The sequence below is a fragment of the Syngnathus scovelli genome, chromosome 5 (assembly GCF_024217435.2).
Source record: "Syngnathus scovelli strain Florida chromosome 5, RoL_Ssco_1.2, whole genome shotgun sequence".
NCBI classification, from domain to species: Eukaryota; Metazoa; Chordata; class Actinopteri; order Syngnathiformes; family Syngnathidae; genus Syngnathus; species Syngnathus scovelli.
In genome coordinates this window covers 4,592,659-4,616,939 of record NC_090851.1, presented here as the reverse complement: position 1 = coordinate 4,616,939, position 24,281 = coordinate 4,592,659, and the positions used below count along the sequence as shown (strand labels likewise).

At 41.1% G+C, this 24,281-nt stretch overlaps 2 protein-coding genes across 2 annotated transcripts in view; one reads left to right on the top strand and one right to left on the bottom strand.

Moving 5' to 3' along the window:
- Positions 1-24,281, top strand: part of LOC125968823 (uncharacterized) — a 67,618-nt gene that overhangs the window by 31,474 nt on the left and 11,863 nt on the right. The gene's annotated exons all lie outside the window — the stretch shown is intronic.
- On the bottom strand, positions 19,126-24,196 carry utp6 (UTP6 small subunit processome component). Its single transcript, XM_049721330.2, has 19 exons — positions 23,958-24,196; positions 23,732-23,816; positions 23,603-23,644; positions 23,413-23,505; positions 23,041-23,088; positions 22,905-22,968; positions 22,719-22,837; positions 22,561-22,638; positions 22,381-22,462; positions 22,216-22,297; positions 21,965-22,143; positions 21,816-21,895; positions 21,649-21,726; positions 21,411-21,590; positions 20,982-21,062; positions 20,784-20,893; positions 20,650-20,716; positions 20,135-20,207; positions 19,126-19,562 (listed from the first exon to the last, which is right to left on the bottom strand). The coding sequence occupies exons 1-19, from the start codon at positions 24,047-24,049 to the stop codon at positions 19,408-19,410; spliced, it is 1,788 nt and encodes a 595-aa protein (XP_049577287.1). The 5' UTR covers positions 24,050-24,196; the 3' UTR covers positions 19,126-19,407.

Here is a 24,281-nt window from a genome sequence, read left to right as displayed (position 1 = left end):
ATATTTATTGTAAGGCCAGAAGTCAATTCGGTGATAAGTTTGGATTGATGCGAGGGTGAATATTTTATTTTTGCAAAATAATAGACTCATTTCTACACTGTCAATATTACTTCATTCCATTTTTCTCCTTTGTCTTTTCAGGAATATTTTCCCTTAACATTTTGCTTGTACAAATATTTTGGCTTTTAGAGTGTTTTTTCTTGTTTGTCATGGAAGTTCAAATGACCTTGAGTGACCTCTGACTGCCTGCCTTGACCTGGAATCGTCCTCTCTCTCGTTCGCTACTTCCCAAATGATGAGCTCGAGGAGCTTGCTTTGTCACAACCCCAAAAAATCATTATTTGATCTTTCTTCCCGAATATGTGTGTGATCTTGTGTTTGGTCTCTCTTTAGCTTTCCATCATAATCCACTTGAATATTCTCTTTCTTTCTTTATTCATCACTAACATCTGCTTGCCAGAAATCTCACAACAACACACCCTCTGAACGCATCATATTTATCTTTGTGAATAAGAAATACGGCCTCACCCCAATCCTCCAAAACACAACCTGAAAAAAACAATATAGCGTTCGAACACACTGCACACAGATGTAAAGATGTGGCCGTCACAGAGCAGCTGTTTTTCTTGGCACAATTTTGCTATGTATTCAATTTTCAAGTTGGCTACGTACAATAGCATCTCAAAAGTGAGTGTCCCTCAGGGCTCTTAGTTTGGCCCCGCGTAGTTTCTTCTTTTACTTTGTTCTGCGCTCTCAAATATCTTTGTCCTGATCAAATCACTCATCGCCATACTCGTGTTAAGAGTCGGAGCGTGCAGCCAACACACACAACACAGAGCTGATCAAATGTCTTGTGAAACACTTGTGATAAATTTGTTTGGGGAAAAGAAAGAGCAAGCCACTCTTGGCACAGTTGAAATGTGTGTTCATGACAAAGACAATATTATCACTTATCACCTGTTCACAGCATGCAGTAAATCTTCATACAGGAAATAACTGTGAGACTGTTTAGGTGCTGCTGTTTTGGTTAGCAGCAAGGGGCTCAACCACTTCTCCTCATTATCATCATGAGTTAACACAACCATGTTGGTCCTGTCGCAGCTCGAAATCCCAGAGTTAGCTCAGAAGCAGACTAAGTGGTGTAAGTGTGTGTCATATACGTGGGCAGGCTTGTGTGTGTGCTTGTGTCTGTGTGTGGGTCTGTGTGCATGTGTGTGTAGGCTTCTTACAAAAGTAGAGCGACATCTTGTTTGAAGCTTGCCACAGAGACTGCTATCAAACACTGCCGCAACGCTTTGCCTCTTAGCCCTGACTCACACAGACACGCACACACACACAAAGCGATAGCACAAAATATTTTTTTTTTATAATCTTTATGGAACCTTAAATACCCCAGTTTTAGGTTCTTTAAACAGGTTGGCAGGGAGACAAGTGTTTTTGCACTGCATGGTGGCTAATGGTGAAAAATAAATAAATTGTGGATTTAGATGGACCGGAGAGTCACCAGCGAGGTCCTGGCCCGCCCGAGATTATATGATGACACTTACTGCGGCTCTGATAGGAAGTACGGAAGATGCCAAAGCTAAAAATGTATCAGGGGATTTCCTATGTGACTCAAACAGCCATCTTGTTGCTCGCATTTCAGTGGAAATGAGTTTTTACATGCACAGTGAGAATAATCTTCAAAAAAGTGCCATCAAATTATTATTGTGAAGTTACTATTGGCCTGCTCAAGATGAAATTTGAATTTTTACAACCTCCAGCGTCACATATGAAAAGATTGAGGTACATTTGTGTGTTGGCAGCAGGTGACAGAGTTTTTTTTTTTTGTATTTTTGACAGTTTCCCTCCTGAGGCGTGTTTCCTACCTCCTCGAGCTCTCATTTTTGCCTTTTCTAAAGCAAATATTCTGAATAATAGATTTGCACAACAGGCTACTTTTCCAATGAAATCTGCTCCATTGGAAACAGAGGGATTATTTCCATAATATTCATCACTAACTGCCAAAATTCAAATCAAGTCCGCTCGTATCTGTGAAAAAGCCTGCTAAATTCCCAAGTTTATAATTACTACCTGGAAATACAATACAGTCTATAATTGTCCAGTTTATTGAGCTCTGGTCGTATTTGAATTGAGGCTTTTTATTGTACAAATGAAATGAACCCCCCCCCCCCTCGGGAAAAAAAAAAAGGTTTCGTCTAACAACAAGATTGACGTTTATTACTATCATTTCAACTTTCCCATGCGACAAAGCTTCATTGCGCATTGCTACTTGAATGCTGATTTTTCTCGCCTCATGAACCGTTTGTCATAATGATACACACTATAAACTATAAGAGAGGAAACAAATCCACACGCCATAAAATGACTTTGGGAATAGATCCGCCGTATGGTTGCCTTTTCTGGCACTTAAGCCCAATGACTGATGTTGCTCGTGAAAACAAGTCAGTCAAATGCATAAATTCCTGTCGTGAGGATGCTGGGAAGAAGGCCAGGCGGGGATTGTAACCATGTGTTATGTGGGATGAAAAAAGGAAGGCAAGTGGTGCTTTGTATAAGGAAGGATGTCTTATTAGGCATAAGTGGATTTTTTTTTTTTTAATATGCTTATTCTCGCACGTCTTGGCCATGGTGTGAAAACTTGATGACGGTTCTTCCGTTTGGTGACTTCTGTGTGCTTCCTGCTGATGAGTAAATGTAGTTTTTGATAGTAAATGAGTTTTTGGAATGAAGTTTTTTATTTAAACCTGATTTATGGTTCTCTTGGTATGTTTTAAACACACATTTTAAAATGTGTAAAGATTAGAAGTTAGTTGGAAAATTGACAATAAAGCATTTGTGACGCCAGTCCTGGAACTTTTCTGACACGCCTCATATAATTACAAATAGATAACGACTTGATGGATGTTTAGTTTTGAAATGAGGAGTCTAGATCTTGGTAACGAAAAAAATATCTGTTATTAAAAGTCCAGATATTTTTCCCTCCTTTTAGTGATGATTGCAGGAAGAAATATGAAGTCGACGCACATGATTTGTTTTATCTGGCCACATAAAATGATGTTCCATAAAAAGTTCCTCACACAACACGTCGACGCGAATTATTACGACCTTGCAAATAGCGGCGAGTAAAAACACTAAACTGCTCGCCGTGTGTGAAAATGCAGCGAAGGAAAGACCCGACCCGCCCGCCACCTGTTGCGTGTCGAAGCAAATAGCCGCGACCTCGCACTTGACTGTCACTCGGGTGTGAACGAAGCCTCCGCTCCCAAATGACCTTCTGCCAAGTGCCCCCTTCACTCCTCCACTTGTCATGGATGTTTCAAAACCATCTGACCTGGATGTGCTAGCGGCTGCCTATTTTGGGACAAGGATGGCAAAACCGTCTGCTCCACGCAATGACCATTGGGAGGGGGGAGGGAGAGTTACATTAAAAGTTCTTTTGAGAACTTTTTTTTTTTTTTTTGATCATGCAAAGACACATTTAAGTCGGCAACCTGTTTCCAATGTACTGGAGCAGTGAGCAGGCATACCTTTTTGAAGATGAACTCTCGATGGGTGAATTATGTGTTTTGGCCCTGGGGAGTTGGAAAGGGAGAGGGGGGGGGCTGCCAAACAGGTTGAGCGATCCCGCATGCCACACACAGCGAGTGAGTCGACTGTTTGTATCTGAAACACCGCCCGCGTTCGCCCGAGGTGCACGATGATTCAGATCGAGCCAAACGAACGGAAACACCAGCAGCTCAAGCGGTGACTCGCGTGACCTTTTAGCCGGGCTCAACTTTTATCATACGTGTTCATTGTAGGCAGGGGTGTGACGTCACATCTCCGAGGCTGGGACGGTATTTGTAGTCGTCCCCCCCGTCACTGGAAGCTCCAGATGATTGCAAAATCTCAAAATAAGCGCTGCCAATCTTATTCGTCAGGAAAGGACACTTGAGCCTGTGCTGCATGATTGAATTCCAACTTGTTGAGCCATTTTCAAACAGGTACATTGTCTTTGTTAGGTGCAGTTAATCACTTGGTGGGAGTGGGATTCCGAGGAATGTTGTGGTTCGCCAAAACTGCTTCAGGAGCAAAAACACTCACCACAGATTCTTGAGACATGACGAAGAGTATTCGCAGCACATAGCAGAGAACAGATGCAATTAAAAGATGGCCTCCTTCTTTTTTTTTTTTTTGTACACTAGTGTTCCCTCACACCGCCAACCGTCTCAATCATCACTTTGCATCGTGACAAATTTTCAAAATCGTTTTACAAGGCAATTGAGAACATTTTCTTGGAGAACTGGAGGAGGTGCGTGACTGTGTGTTTCACGGATTGGAGAAATCTATTTTTAGATTTTTTTTGTTGGCATATTTATCGGTGGTATCGTGTGAGTCCACTTATAGTACTTCGCACAACGTCCAATATTTGTTGTTGTTCTCGCTGTCTTCTTCACTTAACAGCCCTTAATGAGGTTGCACCTTCTTTTTGGAGCGTTAAAAAATAATAACTTTTCCTAAAAAATAGCTTTAATAGAATAGATAATAAATCTAGGAAACAAATTAGTGAATTACACTTAAAGTGGCAAAGTTGGTGATTTATGCTGATTTTCTCAACTCAAGAGCCAAATTTCCAACAGATGCTTGAGAAAATGATGGATATGTTAAACAACACTGCAAATTTTAAGATATGCGGGATGGCCCTTCACACCATTGAATCGTTTCCAGAATAATCGGCCTTGGCTTCTTTTCATAACAAATGAATGCCATGTGTTGTCCATCAATGATTGTTAGAATAACATCACGTCTGACGCGCTATTACCCAAAGTAACTTTATGCTTTGGCGGTAACTTATTAATGCGGAAATACTGCTTATTTTATGGAGATGATTTTGACAGGACAATGCGGAAGCACATTGGGAAAACATTGCAAGAAGGCACAGCTGTGGGAAAAAAGAGGGTGTGTGGATTGTCCCCAGTGTAGAACTCCGAGGGAAAAATTTGTTTTAAGCACTTAATGTTCAAATTGAGTCAAAATCCTTTTTTTTTTCTCTCCTTTATTGTTTGGTTTTAAAGACAATCTAACACTGGGGTACTGTTTTGAACCATTTGGCACTTGTTTTTACTTTTTCAGTTGTAAAGAGAATTTATCTTTTTTTTAATACCAGCCATTAAAACCGGATACTTTTTATATCCTCTCTGTATTTGTTCTATGGTGCAGATCCATTTCAAAGTTATACTTTCTCGTTGGCTCTTCCGATTCAATTCATGTGGGAATTAGCAAATCACTTTTGTCCAAGCAAAAATTTTTTTGTCCTTAATTGTGTAACAGAAATAGAAAACCACAAACAACAGCATAGCAAAAACATCCTTATAATTTTCATTTGTGCTGGTATGTTATTCTCGAGTTGGCAGTAAAATAATACAAATAAATCAAAAATAACCACAGATAGACATTTGAGGTCTCGTTTACCGATTTCTTTATTTAAAGATTGTGACACATGAAGAATTCAACGAACACGTGTAGAACATTTTACAAGCCTTTTCACGTAAGCACTTTTCTCTCTCGCTCTCTCACTCTCTCTCGTTTTTTTTCATTCTCTCATTGATTGAGTCCATCATTAGCCACAGTCACATACAGTATAGGGCGGCCATTGAAAGCTTTTTCTAGTTGCTTTTGTACACAGCCACGAGCAGCACTAGTCAAGACAATCAACCCTTTTGAAGTTAACTGCTCATAAACCCGCCGACCTTAGGTCAGTCTAATTTCAAATGATCCGTTTGGGACTCGCCTCAGGCCATCGCCACTCTGTGATGGCACCATGTGATGTCGGCATGGTCGGGCGCGGACGCACGCATAAACAGATCATAAATTTTGCTAGCTTGTTCTAGCTTAGTAATCAAATTCAAAGAGGATTCAGAGGAAATATGAACTTTTATAACCCTCAAATCCAAATTTTTTTGCTTCCTGCTGGCCTCCTTTTCATTTAACTGCCTGTTTTTTTTTTTTTTTTAAATGACCTTGCCCTTACCTCTCAGAGCGCTTTGATTTATTAGCCTACCTATGTGTGCTTTAATGAGATATCAAATTAGAGGAATTTTTTGTAGCATATTTAAAATGAGACACACAAGCTGAAGCAGAATTCAGTTTTGAATGAATTTGTATTAACTTCATTTTTTTTAATAAATAAATAAAGATTGATGAGCCAATTACAGAGGCAGCCTTTGATTGATTAATTTTTTTTTAATTTTTGTTTTTTTTTCTATTCATTCATTGTACTATACATATTTGCATTTAGCGCTGCTCAGATGGTTCCATCTCTTTCTGCGATTTGCTAATTTGATTATGATAACATTAGCAAAAAAAAAATTACAAGGCATCAATCTTGCCTCTGTAATGATCGATAAGAGCTTCCTCCGCCCTAACCTGTCCCCAGGCCACGCAACCTATTTATCGACAACATGCCACAGCGGTTGGATGTTTTAGAAGCGGGGGATTTTTTTTGAAGAAGCCACGAGACGCAGCGTGGCGAAAGACCTCATGACTGCCCACGGACATGGCGGGAGGGGCTCGTTCGGCCTCGTTGTGGGCCGCTTTTGTCCGATAAGGAGTCACGCACCACGCCCGATTTAAGTCATGTGCTTCTCATTGCGCGGCCACACAAGACAGCCAGGATGTGTCTGGCTTTTTTTTTTTTCTGCGAGCTGATCCTTTATTTCCCAGAAATGCTATTTCACGTTTGTCTCTTCATGCCTCTAATGTGCATCCAAGCGGCCGCCACGCGCCGCTACGTAGATGTGCTATGCATGTTGAGTGGGCGTGTCCATTCCCGGGTCGAGGCGTTTTACTGCAAGGAGGGAAACTTTTTGCCGCCTCCCGGGGACACTTCCTCCACACCCACGCCACATTCTCATGTATTCTCCGGACGCCATCGCCAGATCTGAGATTAATATAGATACATGCCCAAACACATGAAAACATTTGTATGGCCCATTTGAGTGTCGTTATCGCTCATGAACAGATGTCAATGATGATCGAAATTTCATTAAATATTTCAAGAATCCTCCATTGTCCCACCTCGACTCCAACGCTGGATGCTTCGATGTATCTTGTCCGCGTGAGATCATGGAAACGGACGAAGCTGCACACCCACGATAAATGAAAACGACAACAAATGTTCCGTCAAGATCTGAAACTTGAAGACGCGCACCACTTTCGATATCGCCGACAGCCTCATTGAAAATTGCCACGTCGTGAAAAATCCCAATAGGTCATCCCCAATTTTTCATTCAAATCAGCATAGGTCAGTGAAATTTAAAAATAATTAAATGCAATGTGTGAAAATGTATGCATCACTTCATCACACACACTCAATGATCATTTCCCTCTGGCCAGCCGACATTGCTACAGTCTAACTCCATCGGAGTGTCAGGCAGTCTCCAACACAACACTTTTGGACCTCCGAAAGGAAAAACAGCCCTCGTGTCTCGTCAAACATCACTCCTGGAAAAATCCCATTACTTTGTTCGACTGTTCTAATAGAGAGAGCAGGCTTGAGAAGCATCGAAACCACACAGACATGATGACACATTTAGAAGTCTGACAGTCTGGATACAAATCAATTTTGGGACTGTGGGTTATCACGCCACGAGGAACAAAAATATGGAGTTCGTGGGATAATTACCACTGCTGGTCCACTATCTTATTCTTTTAATGGACACCGGGATACACTCTTGTGTGACCATTAAGAACGTTAAAATGTCACATCAAACCTTCAGACTGCCGAGGGAGCAGCTGCGGGTCCCTGACCTTAAACTAGCTCCGAGAAACTGAACTCCAGCACTCATCATTACATGTATAGAAATGTTCAGGTCTCACCGAGTGGTCACCCAGCTCCACTTTTTTTTTTTTACTCAACAATTCAAGAGTGTGACGGTGCATTCTGTTACACACAATCTAATCGTGTCCCGGCATGCCTGCAAAACTGCGCCGATGTAGTAAGTGTGTCTGTTTTAGTATTGGAAGCCTGGCTTGTAACTCACACACAAATTTCCCTCCAGCTAGGGAGAGAGGGAACTGGAGATCTCCAAAGGTCTCAGCGGAGTGTTGCTTGGCAGGTCAGCTGGAGGCGTCCTCATAGTTGGAAGTTTCAGCATTGTGCCATCACGGTCTGATTGTTGACACACAAACACACACACTCCATTCCGCTTCATTAGCAGCTTTGGATTGGAGACAAAAATTAGCATGAGAGAAGATGGAGTTAGAAGAGCATTATGGACTTTGCATAGTTAATCAACACATTGCTCATTATTGCTTTTTGCTGAATATTCAAGATGAACCTAAATTTTATAAGGGTAATTCAATTGAACTTAATCTAAACTTGTTAGCGCAATCTTTGTACACTTACTGTCATATATTCACTTTGACTTCAAATACATTTTTTGTTATTAATAATTCCCCTCAGCGAGCCTTTAGCATTCGTGTGGGGGCTTGAACACCTCAGCATGCCGTGTTGTCCATCTGAGTTGCCTGACGAGCAGAGTTGGTTTAGTGTAACAGTAGTATGGCGACGAGGTCAGGGGTCAAGCGTGCAGTGGGCATGCATGCGGAGGAAGCTTGACAAGGAAATTAATGACGTGCAGTAATTTACATTTATTTTATTCCACCGAGCAGATGGGGTAAAGTAGTCGATGGCAATAACATCACTAAAGTGATTGTAAATAATTAAGCCTTATCAGTGGCATTAAACAGCACTCAAGTTTACATTTGCAAAGTTCAGCAAAATATAATCTGACTAATTTAAAAAAAAAACTCTCAAGTCAGGGCACTCGTATCTCAAAGCACCACTCTGAGTTTCCCTTTTTGAGTAGAGCAACTAAAATAATTCCAATAGTCTTCCGATTATTAAATGGGCTTATATATGAGGAAATACGGTAGCTACTCAAGCTTAAGACAAGATATAATTTAAAAATAAAACATGATAGCAAATAAAGTATGAGGTTAAATGGGGGTACTTTGGGATGAAGCACAGTGTCCCTACTTTTACTTGCGAGTGACTTTCAGCTACGTCTTTCCCTCACTTGGACCGGCACACGCTCACAACGCTTTTGTGAGCCATATACAGTAAAAGAAAGGAGAACGTGCGGGAGGAGGGAGCAGGGGGGGTCTCGGCACCACTCGGCTCCAGCTCCACTTCCACTGGTGACCCCGCCGGTGTAAATCTCACGTTTTTGAAGAGCCTTAGAGTGAAGTCACTATTTAATAAGGACTCGTTCAGATCGTGACTGGCAAGTTGTGGCTAACTATTGTGAAGCTACGCTGAAACAAAAACCTTGGCTGTACATTTGCTTTGCAAAAAACAAGTCCAGTTTTTTTATTTTTGCACTCCTACTCATTAAGCTTGCCTCATATTCACACCCACTTCGAAGCCACAGCAAAAAAGCAACACTACGAGACAGATGACTGTGAATTACAATTAATGGCCGCAATGTATAATCCAGACAAAACCAGCAAGTGGGTAGATTTTAGTTTAACTGACTTAAAATGACAAAGAAATCAAAGAACATTTTTATTTAAGAAAATAAATCCAAACATAGATGGAAAGTATGATTTTGTACTCACAAATAAATTCTGTCCTAATAATCAATTTATTTCACTGTTAAATCATAAAAAAATGAAAAGACATTAAGGCAATACAAATTGGTTGAGCTTTAGCATTTTTATGATTTAGCAACTTTTATGTACTTACACTAATAACTATCCCCGTGTGCTACCCTGGAAAAAGTCATTTCATCAGAAAAAAAAATGATGATGGCCCAATACTTTTGCACAATATTATAGTCTTTAGAGGGTAGTTTTGCACAGGTCAGATTGCAACCAATGAGGCAGGTGTTCTAAGATTTATCTCATCGTGCTTCCATAAGCAGTGCCAGCCAATTTAAACTAACACCAACTAACGTCACTGATTTTTTTTTTTTTTTTTTTTAAATAACAGCCTTGTCACAAATGGTGGCCTGAAAATGAAGAATTGCAATTATTCATGTTGCCACGGCAACCCTAAATTGCCTACTTTTGTGGTCGCTTACAATGTTAGACCAACGAGGACATCGTTCTTCTGTTAGCACACTTCATTTGATTAATGTGAAAACAATCCTCTATTTGGCAAAAGACACCTGATTACAACTTTTAGGTACGATATAAAATGTCACATATCACATTTAATCTTGCAAATATATCTGCATAAGTCTGTTAAAAAAAAAAAAAAGTAATTTTTACTGGCTGTCCCTTACTCGTTCTGTACCAAAATTAAATCTGAACTTCCAGCAGCCAAGTGCAAACTCGAGCGTCTCCGTAAATCAAGAGCTTATTTTGGCATTGTGAGTGGCTGCCGCTTGCGTTCAAGGTGTACGGTTACCAACGCTGGATGTAACGGATACACAGCCGGCTGCAAAAGACACACACACGGCCGAACGTTGCATCATTTCACTCCCAAAGCATGTCATGGATAACTTATTTTGAAACCATTCACTTTCAATCAGTTAAAGAACGAGAAGTTCCAACCCTGAACTCCAGAGCCAAACATTGAGCCCCGGCGGTGGCCATGAGGCTCTGCTCCATCCCTGATTAGCTGCAAATCCTCACCAGTTCTTCTTATTCTCAACCGCACCATGCTCCTGCCTCTTCTTTTTTTTTTTTTCTTTCCTTCCCCCTAACACAAACCAAAGCCGCCCTCTGAGTTTGCATGTGGAGCAAAATGGCCACCTTTTCATGACAGCAAAGAGGTGGGAAGAATAAAAGACTCGGAGCTTGCTTTGGGTTTGTTTGGTGAGCTTTGGCAGCCTCTTTGGCAAATCCGCTCGCTGCCAAAGCAAACACCCACTTTCTTTTTTTTTTCTCTCTCTCTCACTACACACATACGCAAACATAGAGGCGCGCACACACTCCCCGTGGCGTTACACAACACACAAGTGTGCAGTTGATCCTTTCGACAGCGTTTGGCCACGCTGTGCCAACGCGCACGCTTGACCCCGAACGGGCGGAAAACAGCGAGAAACTAAAGTGGCTCAGCGGATGCTTGGCAGAACTTTGCTGGAATACGTTCACACAATGCAAATACGGATCATATGAAGCAAAGAGCAGCTGATGGAACCTCAACTAGTGCAGAAAGACGCAATAGCATTCCATATAGGTCGATGTGTAAACAGGGTCCGGTGGAAAGATCCTGGAATTGATGTCGAGAGTCATGTGACGTGTGTGTGCGGGGACTTTCAGTTTGCCGCGGGGCCCGTTACGAGGCTGTTTACACTAGCAACAACGTGTCAACAGCACTTTTTCAAAGGTCACATGCATGTAACTGGCTGCCTTCCATTTAAATTGTTGTATAGATTTGACACTTCACAAAAAAATGTTTGCCATGAGTCTTTTGAGTTACGAGCATCACCACGGAACTAATTGAACTCATATCTCAAGGCAGTTGTTTGTTCCGAGCTTGCAGAAATCTTATTTGCAGCCTGCTAAAATATTTTTTATTGTTTATAACGGCCATAAGATGGCGGCAAAGCACTATTGGTTTTTTAATGAAGCGCCTCAACTCACTTCAACATAGTTCCTTGACACTAGGTGTCAGCATTGTCCTGCGTTTGTTTCAAGAGAAGCTTCTCAATTCACTTCAACGTGGTTCCTTGGAAACAACTAAGAAGCCACAAACTGGCAGCAAAGCACTACTTTTGTATAAATGACACTCCACAACATAATTGCAAGGCACTAAAATAGCAGAAGATGACGGCAAAGCATTTGTCTTATCGAAGCTACTTTATAGCATAATTCCTGAGCACCAAGATTAGCACAATCTTTTTTGGTGAGGGTGGGATTTCAAATCTGTCCAGACATACTAATCAAATTTCCATAATATATTATCCCGTCGAAACGGGTCATGTAGCACATTTAAGCATATAATTCTTTATTTAGAATTGTCAAAAAAAATGAATTATGCTAACCAGCAGCAGGTTTGCTTGTCATGAATAAAATTTCACTATCTCTATCACAGATTATCATAAAGGCAAATCGAAGAGGCGGATGGGGCAAGAGTAGGTCAGAGAGTTCATGCCGGTTCTCAAGGTAAGGCGCTATCCACTTTTTTTTTTCCTCGCCTTCTCGCCTTTGTCTACATTATTTGCACTGCATTCAAGCGCTACCTCCAGTGTTGCATGGCTGTCAACGTACGGCCGATAACAATGTGAAGCTTGGTTAAACAGAGGCTCGTGGGTGTGTCTTGTTCACCTGTTCATTCTGGACTTATTTTGCTGATGCGGACTTTTGAAAAAATTAATACAGCAAAAGAACATAATGATGATCATTTTCTATCGAGACATTATTATTATTATTATTATTATTATTATTGCTGTTATTATTATTTTTGTTGTTGTTATTATTATTATCATTATCATTATTATTATTTCAGTTTTTGTTCAGTATTACAGCTGTTTTATAAGTACGCTCCAGAGTTAAATTTGAGTTCCAACGACGCATTTACACTGCAAATAACTTTTTTTTTATTTAGTCTGACTGTCTCCGCGACCGCACTCAGGTAGGGAAACGTTAGCGGTACCCGAGCAAGCAGCTCTCTCTCGGATTTGAAGAAATAATAAGTTTGTTTTCACAAGCATGACCTCCTGAGGAGAACGAGGGGGAGAGTCATGTGACAGTCGTTTTGAAAAAGGAGGATAGAAACGCTTTTATGTTCCGATGATTAGAAGCGTGACGCCTCGAGGAGCCTCAAAGAAGAGAGTTAGAATGATGCCTGTGTGACGGGGAGGGCACCACAATTGATACTTTTAGTCACTTCCTAGTTTTGGGAGAGTGATGTCAATGGAGGGGGTGTGCTTGATGCCCGTGGGGGAAACACGCAGTCAGTCCTGTGATAGCCGTATGAGATCCCACATGCTACGATGAGTTATTCCTTCCTCCCTTCTCCATCACCATGTGGTTCATGGCCTTGAGTCATCGTCCACACTTTCCTTCACTCACTCCCCCCCCCCCTCCATGTGTCTGTCTGTCCAACTGTCTTGCTCGCAAATCCTCTATGCTCTGAAGCAGAAAGATTAAAAAAAAAAAATCAAATTGTGATTTGATATGAAATTCATCTTTTAAGAAATACAAACAAAAATTTGAGTTGGAATAATAAATATATTAATCAATGGTCAAATATAGGCTAAAATAAAGGCAAAAGAACCATTATTTATTTTAAATGTTAAGTTGTTAAATTGCTGAGCACTTGGACTTGCAGTCTTTTTAAGTGTTCATAAAGACAACTTAACAAAATGCCATTAAACAACTGTGGCATGACCAGAAGTCAATAGATCATAAATCAAATTATAATATTAATGCAAAATGGTGAACACTGAGGAGTTTGTTCCTCAAGCCCAAGCAAAGGTCATTCCAGTGAAGGAGACTCAACAGAATAGTTTCTAATGACTCATTGGCCAACATTGACAAACCACCACAGCAACCCAAACCACACCCAGGCATGGATCCCAAATGCTCCATGGGCCTGTCCTGTTCCCTCTAAAACGAAGCCGACACATGCAAAGGGGGAGGGGGGGGGGGGGGGGGGGCTTATTGATCCTAAAGTTCACAGACTGATACTGAAAAGAATACAGGTGAGCACCTGGATATTGAGTCTTGACCACAAAAATGGTTCTTGTCCCATATACAACAATGTAATCCCAAACTACCTCATTAAAATAAAAAAATAAAAACACCTCAACGTAACCCAAATTGATGGTTTCGATTGTCCATCGACTGAGTCGTTGGCGTTCAACCCAAGATTTTTCGAAATCAAACAGCGTCTGACGTCTTTCCATCTCGGTTGCCATTTTGTGTCTGTATACAGCTGCTGTCCTGCCAGCGCGCTGCCAGCACGTTCATCTGCTGCCTGTCAAGCCGTCTCCATGTTTATGACTCCGAACACCCTAAATCATCGGGCGTCCTCCGTCATGCTTCCCGCGAAGCGAACATTGCAATTGTTTGAAGGTGAGATGCTTTTTTTTTTTTTTTTTTTTCACGGTGCGTACGTGCAAAACCACCAACACACTCCCATGGACTTGTTAACATTTCCAGCTCGCTCATCAGCTTCAGCAAACAAACGTCCGGATCAGGTTGTTGACGGCGGTTTTTGTGGAGCATTGCAAGAGCAATAAGGATTTTTAGGGGCATTATGACTGGGTTAATAAAACACAGCTGCCCCTAAAAGTCCCTCACTTTTCTTGCTGCCTTTTCACTCCCTCCCTCCCTAACGTAACATCTTCTCGGGGGTTTATTAGCATCTCCAGCGATGTATTTTTATGAGGGACGGGGGTTGACTGAGTTCATTCCAGAGAAAAGTTCAACAAAGCTTCTATCACCGTAGTTGTCTAAACGCCGAGATGCGATCGGCGAGCAAAACTCGAGGTAGAAAACAAGCGGGGGGGGGCTATTTTAAGTAAGTCGACTCGCCTGCATACAAATAGTGTGAGAATATGAGACAGGGAAGGAAAATGAAGATGTTAGCAGACTAGCCAGTGATGAGGCCACTCTGAACGTTGAAGGGCCATTGGCAAGGGGGGAGCAGCTGACACTGTTTCATATCATTTTATATCTTTATGATATTAATCAGTCACCCTGTGGTCCTGTTACATCTTGAGATCTGGCTCTCATTCCTTTAGCGACCTGCGCCGCTCCGCTGCAGCTTATAAGGACAACGCTTAGCAGCTCGCAAAGATTTTATTGGAGACTCGTTCCTGCTAAGATGATTTGAAATATTAATCTTTTTAAGTTTTCCGTATGATCCTCTATCTTGCTGGTCCAAATTAGAAGTTGGTATTTAAAAATGAAAGGTTTCAGTGCACTCGTTGAAATGATATCAATTTTAAGTGTATGCAATTATTGTCATACGCCAGAAAAGTTGAAGTCTGGTTTATCTTTATATAATGATGATGAAGCAGTTATGATAAATATATTTGATGTTGTTGAGAATGAATGAATGAATGAATGAAGACTTTTTCATGACTTTTCCTGCTGGGAAAAGTCACATGATTCTACAGTGAGGCATGTGTTATCCATTTTGGAAATCAAATAGGGTTCCTCTTGTCCCATAAACTGTGATGACAGATCACTTATTATTCTTTTTGAAAAGCAAATTAAATCTTTATAAGGCACTCATTAAAAGATGTTGAAACCGCATCAAAGATGACACATTTTTATTTTAAACTTTCAACTTAATGGTTATTTTTTATGGTTATACTGATATTATAGAGGTCGTCTAAACTAAATATATATATTTTTTCCCACTTTTTATTTACAGTATGTAAACAAATTCGACTTCACCGAATGCCTTACCTACGTGTCACTTGCAGCACAGAGATGCCACCGCGACCCTTCTCCCTCCTCTATTAATTGCATAAAGCATCTAGTGTCAGGATGCTAAATTCATTAGGGAAATATGTACGGCACGTCAGGGTCAGGACGGATATAGAAGCAGGCCTCCATAACAACTTGTTCTCCACCTGTTCAATGTAACGGAGCTTTGCTAGATTTGGTCTGTTTGGCACAATTTTCACAACTTTGGGGATGGAAAGCGAGCACCCGGAGTTTATCGATGAAACGTGCGTATGATGTTAAGACAATATAGCGGAAGGTAAATGATAGGCGGCGACTTTTCTCTGAATGATTCATTCGTGATGGTTTAATTTCAGAACTGAATTACAACTAGGAGTTGTGCAACCTCTAACTTGTTTTTTTTTTACCTTTCACAAGACTATATGAAAAACTTCATTCATTGTCTTAATTGAAAAGCGAAATTACATTTAGTTTTCTTTCCAATTGCACACTTATCCTTCGAAACTCTTTTACTTTTCCAGCTGGCATGTTTCTTATGCGGTCTTAAACTTGTTGCTCAAGTGAGCCAGAAACTGGGACTTTGTAGGCCAGTTGAATAAATGGAAGACTCACCTTGCCCGCAAAGACCCAGCTTCTAACACACACATAGACACACACCATCAGCAACTTTACAGAGAAGACTGTCCTGCTTACTTATTCCTATTAGTACTCGCACAAATAAAATTAGGACTCCCCATAATCTTCAAACACAATTTCTCAAATGTTTTCATCTTGGGACCAAAATGTACTAAAATATATCATGATATACTGTAAAAAAAAATTTTTAAAACATCACGCACACAGAAAAATACACTGGATGCTTGATTATTACTGAAATAACTAAAGCTGCTTTTGCTGACCCATTAAAATGACCCAGAACCCATTTTTGGACCACGAGCCACACTTTGAGCTAGGCTTAGTGATACCTACCGAGTCAAGGTGATGCTGTCGGTCGGTCTGCAGGTAGGTTGGTGTCACGTCCATGCAGCAGCATCCACATTAGGCTCATAGAGGAAAGGGGGGGGGGGGGGGGGGGGGGGGGGGGCTGCAGCAGCCACTGTCTGTCTGGTAGCCTGGCTCTCTGCAGGAGAGTTCAAACTTCCCCGTTCGTCCACATTATCCTTTAAGAAGGGTGGGTGGGCAAATCTTCTTGTGCAACAGCCCCGGACAGTCCACCCCCGACCCCCCCCACCCACAACCGCCCCTGCCTTCAGCGGCAGCACAACCACCCCTCCTTGCGCATGATCGTCTCCTCAAACACATGCAACAGTGTCCTCCCAAAAAAACGAGAAAGCCCCCCTCCCTCAGGGAGAGATCCCGGGTGGGTGCGCACGCCAGCCAAAGCACCGTGTCAGGGGGAGCCAAGCCGGCAGGAGGCAGACGGAGGAAGCCCCTCCTCCCCGTGTGGCTTGAAGACGGGGAGTGAGCGGGATATTCCCAAACAGCTGGAAAAGGAGGAGCTGCCCGGCCCTCCCCAAAAAGAGTGTCAACCTTTCTCCTCTCCAGTTGTGCGTCTTTTTTTTTTGGGGGGGGGGGGACTATTCCAAATCAATCAGCAAGAGAAGGAAATGTCTACGCGTTCTGTTGCTGCGTAGCTCTCGGCAAGGTGTTCCTTCCACCGCGTTGTGACTGTCAAGGCACCAGTAAAGGTTTCATCCCTGTCGGGTTCATCTCGCCCTCGTTCCCTCCCCTGTACCAAATTGTGGCGGATGCAGGGCGACCTCTTGTGGCCAAGCGTTGTCATTGCACAGCTGTCAAAAAAGCTGGACGTTTTGAGTGGTCACGTGTAGTTTGCTGTCACTCAGCCTAAAGTTAGCAACAAAGATGCTTTTTTGATTGTTTTTGTTTTTAACGATTATAATGTTTAAACGTTAGCAACTTTATTCTCGCTGCTATGCTGTCATTCAGGACGGGCCGAAAAATAGGTCCAGCGGTGCCATTATTTTACTTTAGTTTATTAGGCGCTCTTGGATTGAAATTGTGACCGGAAGTGATGTGCACGCTCATAAACGAGGTTGACGCGAAGCAACAAGTGTTAACGACAGAAACAAACAATCGGGTGGTATTTAGTAAATGAAATGACATTATTCGCAAGTTCTGGAACCAATTGGACGCATGTTCTTCAACGTATCGACCACCGCGTTCAGATTTGTTCTGTGTTGGTGAGGTTTTTTGTTTTTTTATTCATTTGACACATAGGCGCAATCGTGTTCATCAGCTTTAGCTCGAAAAGTGAATTCTCCAGTTATTTGAGCTCACTCATTTAATCATGCACCATTACTTTTGGAGATGCATCAACAGTGCAGCACAATAAACGGCATGATTTAGCGCGATAGATTTTTTTTACAGCATTAATTATATTGGTGATTTTTTTTGTGTTCAATAATGGTGAATTTTGTTATTTTTTAAATATTTATTGTATTTATTTTCTTGATTTATCTTATTGCCGTGTATTTAACAATATTGCACTTGCGCTAGTCGTACCTTATTGCATTTGCATGCAACATAACAGCTAAATGCTGCTTCACCATGTGTTCTTGAACTCTGACCTCCACTAATTGGCCTGAATCTGCTAATGTGAGAATCCTACTGGGTTTACTATATCCCATTAGCATTTATTTAATTTGTTCAGGACATAAAACATTTGGTCATATATAGACAAGATGTATCATTTTAAAATTGATAATTGCATCCCAGAGTTACAAACAATATAGTTAAATCTAGAACACAATTCGTCAATTGTTCATTGCGGCATTTTTTTTTTTTTTTTTTTCGAAAGGTCGTTCTTCATTGTCATGTGTGCTTCATCACAGTGGTGAAGGCCAGGGGAGAGGTGGCTGTGCAGGGTGCCCGGCTGCAAGCAGCCCCCTCAATGGTCTCTCCCACCATCAAGGCGTTGGTGGATGCGGTGTGGGCGGTGTGGAGCATTGGGGCCTCCATCTATGACTACATCCATACCAGTGCCATGGAGGAGCGCATACACGCCCTGGAGAAGGTCATCAGCGTCCACCAGTTTGCCATCGGGCTACTGTTGGCGGCCATGTTGATGCTCTTCACTTACATCTTCGTCAAGAAGGTTTGAGAGTCAAGCAGACTGAGGGGATTCAAATTGTGTAGAAAGGTGAAATTGTAATAATCTCACGTTTGGGAGCAAATAAGATGCTGAGTAGATTGATTCTTTATTGGATATTGCTTAAATATCTTATTACTGCTAGATACATAACTTGCTATATCTATCTTTTCAAAAGGGATCGGTATTGAAATACATTGTTGCCATTTTGTCTGTCCTAAGGAGAGTTGCGTTTTAGCTGCTGCTGTATGATGATGGCGTGATGTGACAAAACTCAAGATCTGGAAATGTACGGTAATTTTGATCAGTTTACCGGTAGAGGAAGAAATCACTATCATTAAAGCCATCCTTGTTACGATTTCATTAATCATATACTATATATGATACATATAATCGTACTTACAAGGCTTTAATTTTACACATCCTGAAGATGCTAAGAGGCAATAAAGTGTTTACAAAACATTAAGTCAGGGATGTGAATACTGTTCCTCATTAGGAGGCATTGCAGTTTTCTTTTTTTTTTTAGCTTTACCTCTACCAGAATGATTCCGCCCACCTGATGACATTCATTTCTGAATTGAATCAATTAAAATTGGATTTACCAAAATGTGTAAGTATGACTTGGATTGACATCGGAATTCAAAGATGCTATTCCAAAACAAATTTAATATTTTTATTTGAAGTGTGTCTAAACAGGAAATTACACCGACATAAATTTGCCACATAACTTTAATACGAAGAGTAATTGCAACTGGAAACATCTCCCTCTAAATCTCTGGGACAACATTTGGAATCTGGTCAGCAGATTTGGTAAAACATGGTGAAACCAAGCCATGTGTCCAATGACGACTGTGGAAAACCCACCAAAATCTTCACGAGTTCCCTCAGGCTGAGCAACTCCTGATTAAAGAACACGCAACCTCTGCTTTTTCAAATTGTACTCAGAGGTGCCCAGTCTGCAGGAGCGTAAATTTGGAGATGAACCTCTCCACGCTTTCACCTTCCAGAAACTTCATGGCTCTCCAGTGGATCTTGCTGCAGTTCTCTGGCTGGCCAAGGGGCCCCATCTCCTCCTGGATGTACTCCAGCCACAGATCTTGACAAACAGGTCAGGTTGAAGTTTATTGTCAAACTAAACTCAAATTAAACATAAGAGAGGAGAATTATATTTTGTGATTGTAATCAAAGCAAACTAAGTCTTATGAATGTTTAGATAATGTAAAATTTCATACAGGCCAACAAAACTAGCATCACTGTTGTGGTTCTAAACTGTAAACAACTTGTACTCGCATAAATATACTCAATGGCATATTTTCGTTATACTCCTTAAAAAATTACTATTTTATTGTAGTTTAATTGAGACTAACTTTTCTGTGTTGGAAATTAGTACGTGGAATACGGCATGTAAGGTAGTACAATGCCCCCTGTTGGCCAAAGCGTGCGCACCAGAAGGAGATGCACTATGTCTATTGAATTATCCTGACATATTTTAATTCTTTCAATTCTATTCAGTGACATAATTTCTATTTTAATAGATTATAACACTTTAGGGTGTGACTTTTTGCCATTTTTCCAGCTGATGGAACTCATGACTTAAACTTGTTTATAAACAAATGGTTTATGGACAGTACGGCGTCTAATGGATGTTTTGACCTGTTCTCGTCTCACCTTCATCAGAGAATCCAAATTCTTGCAAGACCCTCTCGTAGTAGTCCCTCAGATTGTTCATCTTTGGGGTCTCCTGCATGATCAACACGTTAGTTTTTTTATTTACACTTTTTTTTCGAGGATAATATAATGTGCAATAGAGTAACACATTTAATAATATTTAAGAATGTGGGTGGGTTTTTTTCTGAAACGTCATAGCTATAAATTGTAAATCATGGTATAAGTTGTATTGTGCACGCTTTTGTAAGTCCCAACAAAAAACCCATAATTTAGATGTGTGAGATAAAAAAAGTAAAACCTTTTTTTTTTTTTTTTTTTAAACTGCGTTCAAAGTACATTAAGTAGCCATATCGGAATAAAATTTGCTGTGATATTTTAAGTCCCCCCCCCAAAACCATTTTTTAAGTTATTTTCTGGTCAAATTTGTTTGGAAATCTAAACAAAAAAAAAACAAAAATAAAAGAATTGTATTTTGAAAGCTCACTTTCCCAACATACAGCATTAAATGCACACACCTGTTCTTTCTCGATGTGTATCATTTTGGTGAAGAAAAGTTTAGATAGAGGCCGGTTTTCCTGTAAACTAAAAAACACAAGTTATTCCTTCATAGTCCTTTAAGTGACATTATTGCCAGGATGGCATAATTTACCTTTTGAAAGTCTTTCTCGCTTTCTTGTAGCCCCCAGTGGAATATGACCAATCAACATAGCCCTCTTTCATCTCCATAGCAACTGCCTCCACCGCGGAGGACAGACCTCTCTGAAAACAAGCGGGACGAACAAAAAGTATCATCATTGTGTGAACTGCTCAATGCGGATCGCCGTAGTCTGACGGATTTAATTTGAACCTTGAAAATGGCCTCCGTCTCCTCTGGGTTCTGCTTGACTAAGCTCCACTGGACCTGCAGCCTCCAAATTGGTAAGCTTTCCTGCCAGCCCAAAAGAAGTTCAGGAAGAAGTTTTTTTAATAACAAATTTGAGCAGAAACCGAAAAAGCCATGACATTTGTAGAATCAAATCATTCTTTTAATTGTAATTCAGATGAATTTGTTTCAAATCCAGAATGTGTATTTTTCAATTGTTTAGCATTTAATTTGACAGTATTTCAAGATGCCTTGGGGCTTAACAACTCTAAAGTTACATAAAGTGTAGTAATCCTCCTCATGCTGCTACTGCTTATGAAAATCCATGCAAAACAATAACAAACTCTTTTCTTGGCGACATGTAGTGGTGAGGGTTAAATATAGTTTATTTCAGCACCCCAGCGGTGTGTATACCTTGGGATGAATGTGCGTGAGCGCATCCCGGAACAGCGGTCCGACGTCATCTTTCCCCAACTGAACCAGCGTCTGCAAGGCCGTGCTCCACGCCGACACGGATTGGCTGTAGCGCTGCGTGGCTGCTACGGCGATGCGGGCTGCGCCCTCTTCATCTCCCGACAAAAGCAGGATCTGCGTCTGCGCGACGACATTGCGTTAGGTAAGACGAAGGGTGAATACTCTTCACGTGTCTTACCCAGTTCTTGTAGAAATCCTCCCTCAGCAGTGATGAGTCGTGGGCGCGCTGCAGAAGTCCCAGCAGCCTCTCTTGTCTCTGTCAAACACAAATAATATTTTCATCTATTTGCTAATCACATTAGGGGGCAAAAGGAAGACTGGTTGTCATTCACAGAACTTTCTTACTTTGTCTTTCAACTCTTGAACATTTGTCTTCCTTTTCACCCTCTCCAGACAGAAGGTGACATAGGTGGTCCACATGGATTCTTACAATGAAGAGAAATTCGAGTTTTATTTCATTCCGAGGCACACGTGGTTTGTGCGAATCCTCTTACCGGTGTTGATGATTCCGAGTCCTTTCTCGTAGACCCGACAGCATTCAGCCTCTCTTCGGTCGACCTCGGAAGCACGGCCCTTGGCGGTCCGGAGAACCTCCCCCTCCCACTGAGCCTCCAGCTCCCTTTTGGCTAAGAAGTCCCATGTCACGCTATCAGCAAGGAATTTGGTTTGCAAGCTGGATGACAGGAAAGCCAGGGTGAGTTTCATTTTGGATTTTTGGGCCGGTTTAGTTTTGGTCGCCACTCACTCCTGAAAGATGACCTCTTGGAAGTCTTTGGTGAAGTCAAAAATGGATGCGATGTTGAGGAGTGAGATGACAAACTCTGCGTCTGTGGGATGAAAACATACAATGCATACTTAATACATAGTTTGTTAAACAATATCAGAATTTTAAAGGAAGAACCACAACTACCTTTGTTTTTGTCTGTGGCGTCATTGTACACAACCATGGCGAGTTTCCCGCTAAGGATCTCTGGAGAAAACTCATCTTTACCCTATTCACCAATTAAAAAAAAACATGTCTTTATTGACTTAATCATCCAGCTTTATGGTGCATCTGAAAAGCATGGATTTCTTAAAATGTATCACTCACAACGTCGATCTGAGCTTGCTCCAGCTCAGCCTTCCGCTTCCGCAATTTCTCACAGTGTAACAGCTCCATGCGGAAGTACTGCGACACGTTACAGTTAGCGAGAATACTTTTTAGGAGTCAAAATGGGTGAAAATGTCTTGTAAGTGCTTCGTCCCTACCTCCTGGTAGATCTTTTTGTTGCCCGGGTGGAAGCGTAGAGCCCTGAGGAACAAATGTCGGGCATTTTCTGAGGAATTCTTCTCTTCCAGCTCGCTCTTGGCTGCCATGATCCAAAGTGCTAGAAAAACACACGGTCAAATAGCTTCTGATGTTTGGGTCCTATTCGCCACGAATGAGAAGAGTACCTGGTTTATCAGGGTGGATGGCCAGCATTGCTGAAAACACCTTGCTGAGCTGCGCCTTCGTGCCCTGAGGAAACATGGTCACCTATTTACACCTTTGTTCTTGAAAATAATTGAGAATGATTTATTTGTTACATACCCATTTCTTACAAAAGGCGACATGCGAGAGCCAAAGCTGCACATCATCCTGCAAGGCAAACATGTTGGTTTTGCATTTATTAAATGTTTTTTCTCATGTCACAGCTTTTTTGTTTTGTTTTGAGTGGGGTTTTTTTTACATTAAAAAAAAAACAAGACTCATCCTAAAAAAAATAAATGTAAAAATAAGATTTCCCTCATAAAAACATGACATTTTGTGTCTTCACTCTCCAGCTTTCTTGATTTGCTAACTTAATTAATCAAGCACCACAACTGGATTGTTATTCTTTTGTTGTGCAACACACCCTTAATATTTAATCCTTGATCCGTAAGGGGATGTTTTTTTTTTTTTTGGGGGGGGGGGTCCGAATACCTTCCACTTGTTTGTGGCCCTTTTGAAGACACTGTTGATTCTTTGTATGATGGGAAACTCGATTTCTTCTCTCTTAAAATGGTAGCGTATATGCTGCAAAAGCAAACGTGTCAACAAAATGCAGTTTGTTAAACAGCAAAGATTAATATTAATATCATGATAATGTCATCAATAGAATATGTCCACCAACCGCTCTCCTCTTCTTGATCAACTCCAGGACGTTGATTTCATACTGCAATTTTAACAACATTGTCTATAAATGAGCATTTTTAAAATTTGTCAAATTAATGGGAGTGATTTTGAGATTTGATCACTCTACCTGTATGTATCCTATGAAGTCATCTTTATTGATTATCAGCCTGTGGAGTTTGTACTCCAGTGATGTTGCCCTTTTGATGATAGCTCTGCAAAACACAAAATTGTGCTTGACTAATTCAGAAAAAGTATAACTCATAAGTTAATTACGCCTGATGTTTGTCGAACCACTACCGCACGATCATAATGGGGTTTTTTTTTTCTTCGTTTTTATCATCGTATTTACTTACTTGACTTCTTTCTTAGTGAATAGTCCCACTCTTTCCAATTGCTCCAACTCCGGTATTCTGTCCTCGATCCGCTGCTGAACGATCTCTGCCATCTTGGCCCCTCAAAATAATTCTATTCACCGATCTTTTGATTAAATTCAATGTCCCTATAATCAAACAAGGATCATACCACGAGACAGCGTTAGCGACAAACCACTTCGCTCACACATGTCCGGAAGTTGTGATGCTCTACACTTCCGGGTCCATAACCAAATCGCTCCGACCGAAAAACTATATCTACAAAAAAAAAAAGGGGGGTACACTGTAATCGCAATTTGAGAGGAA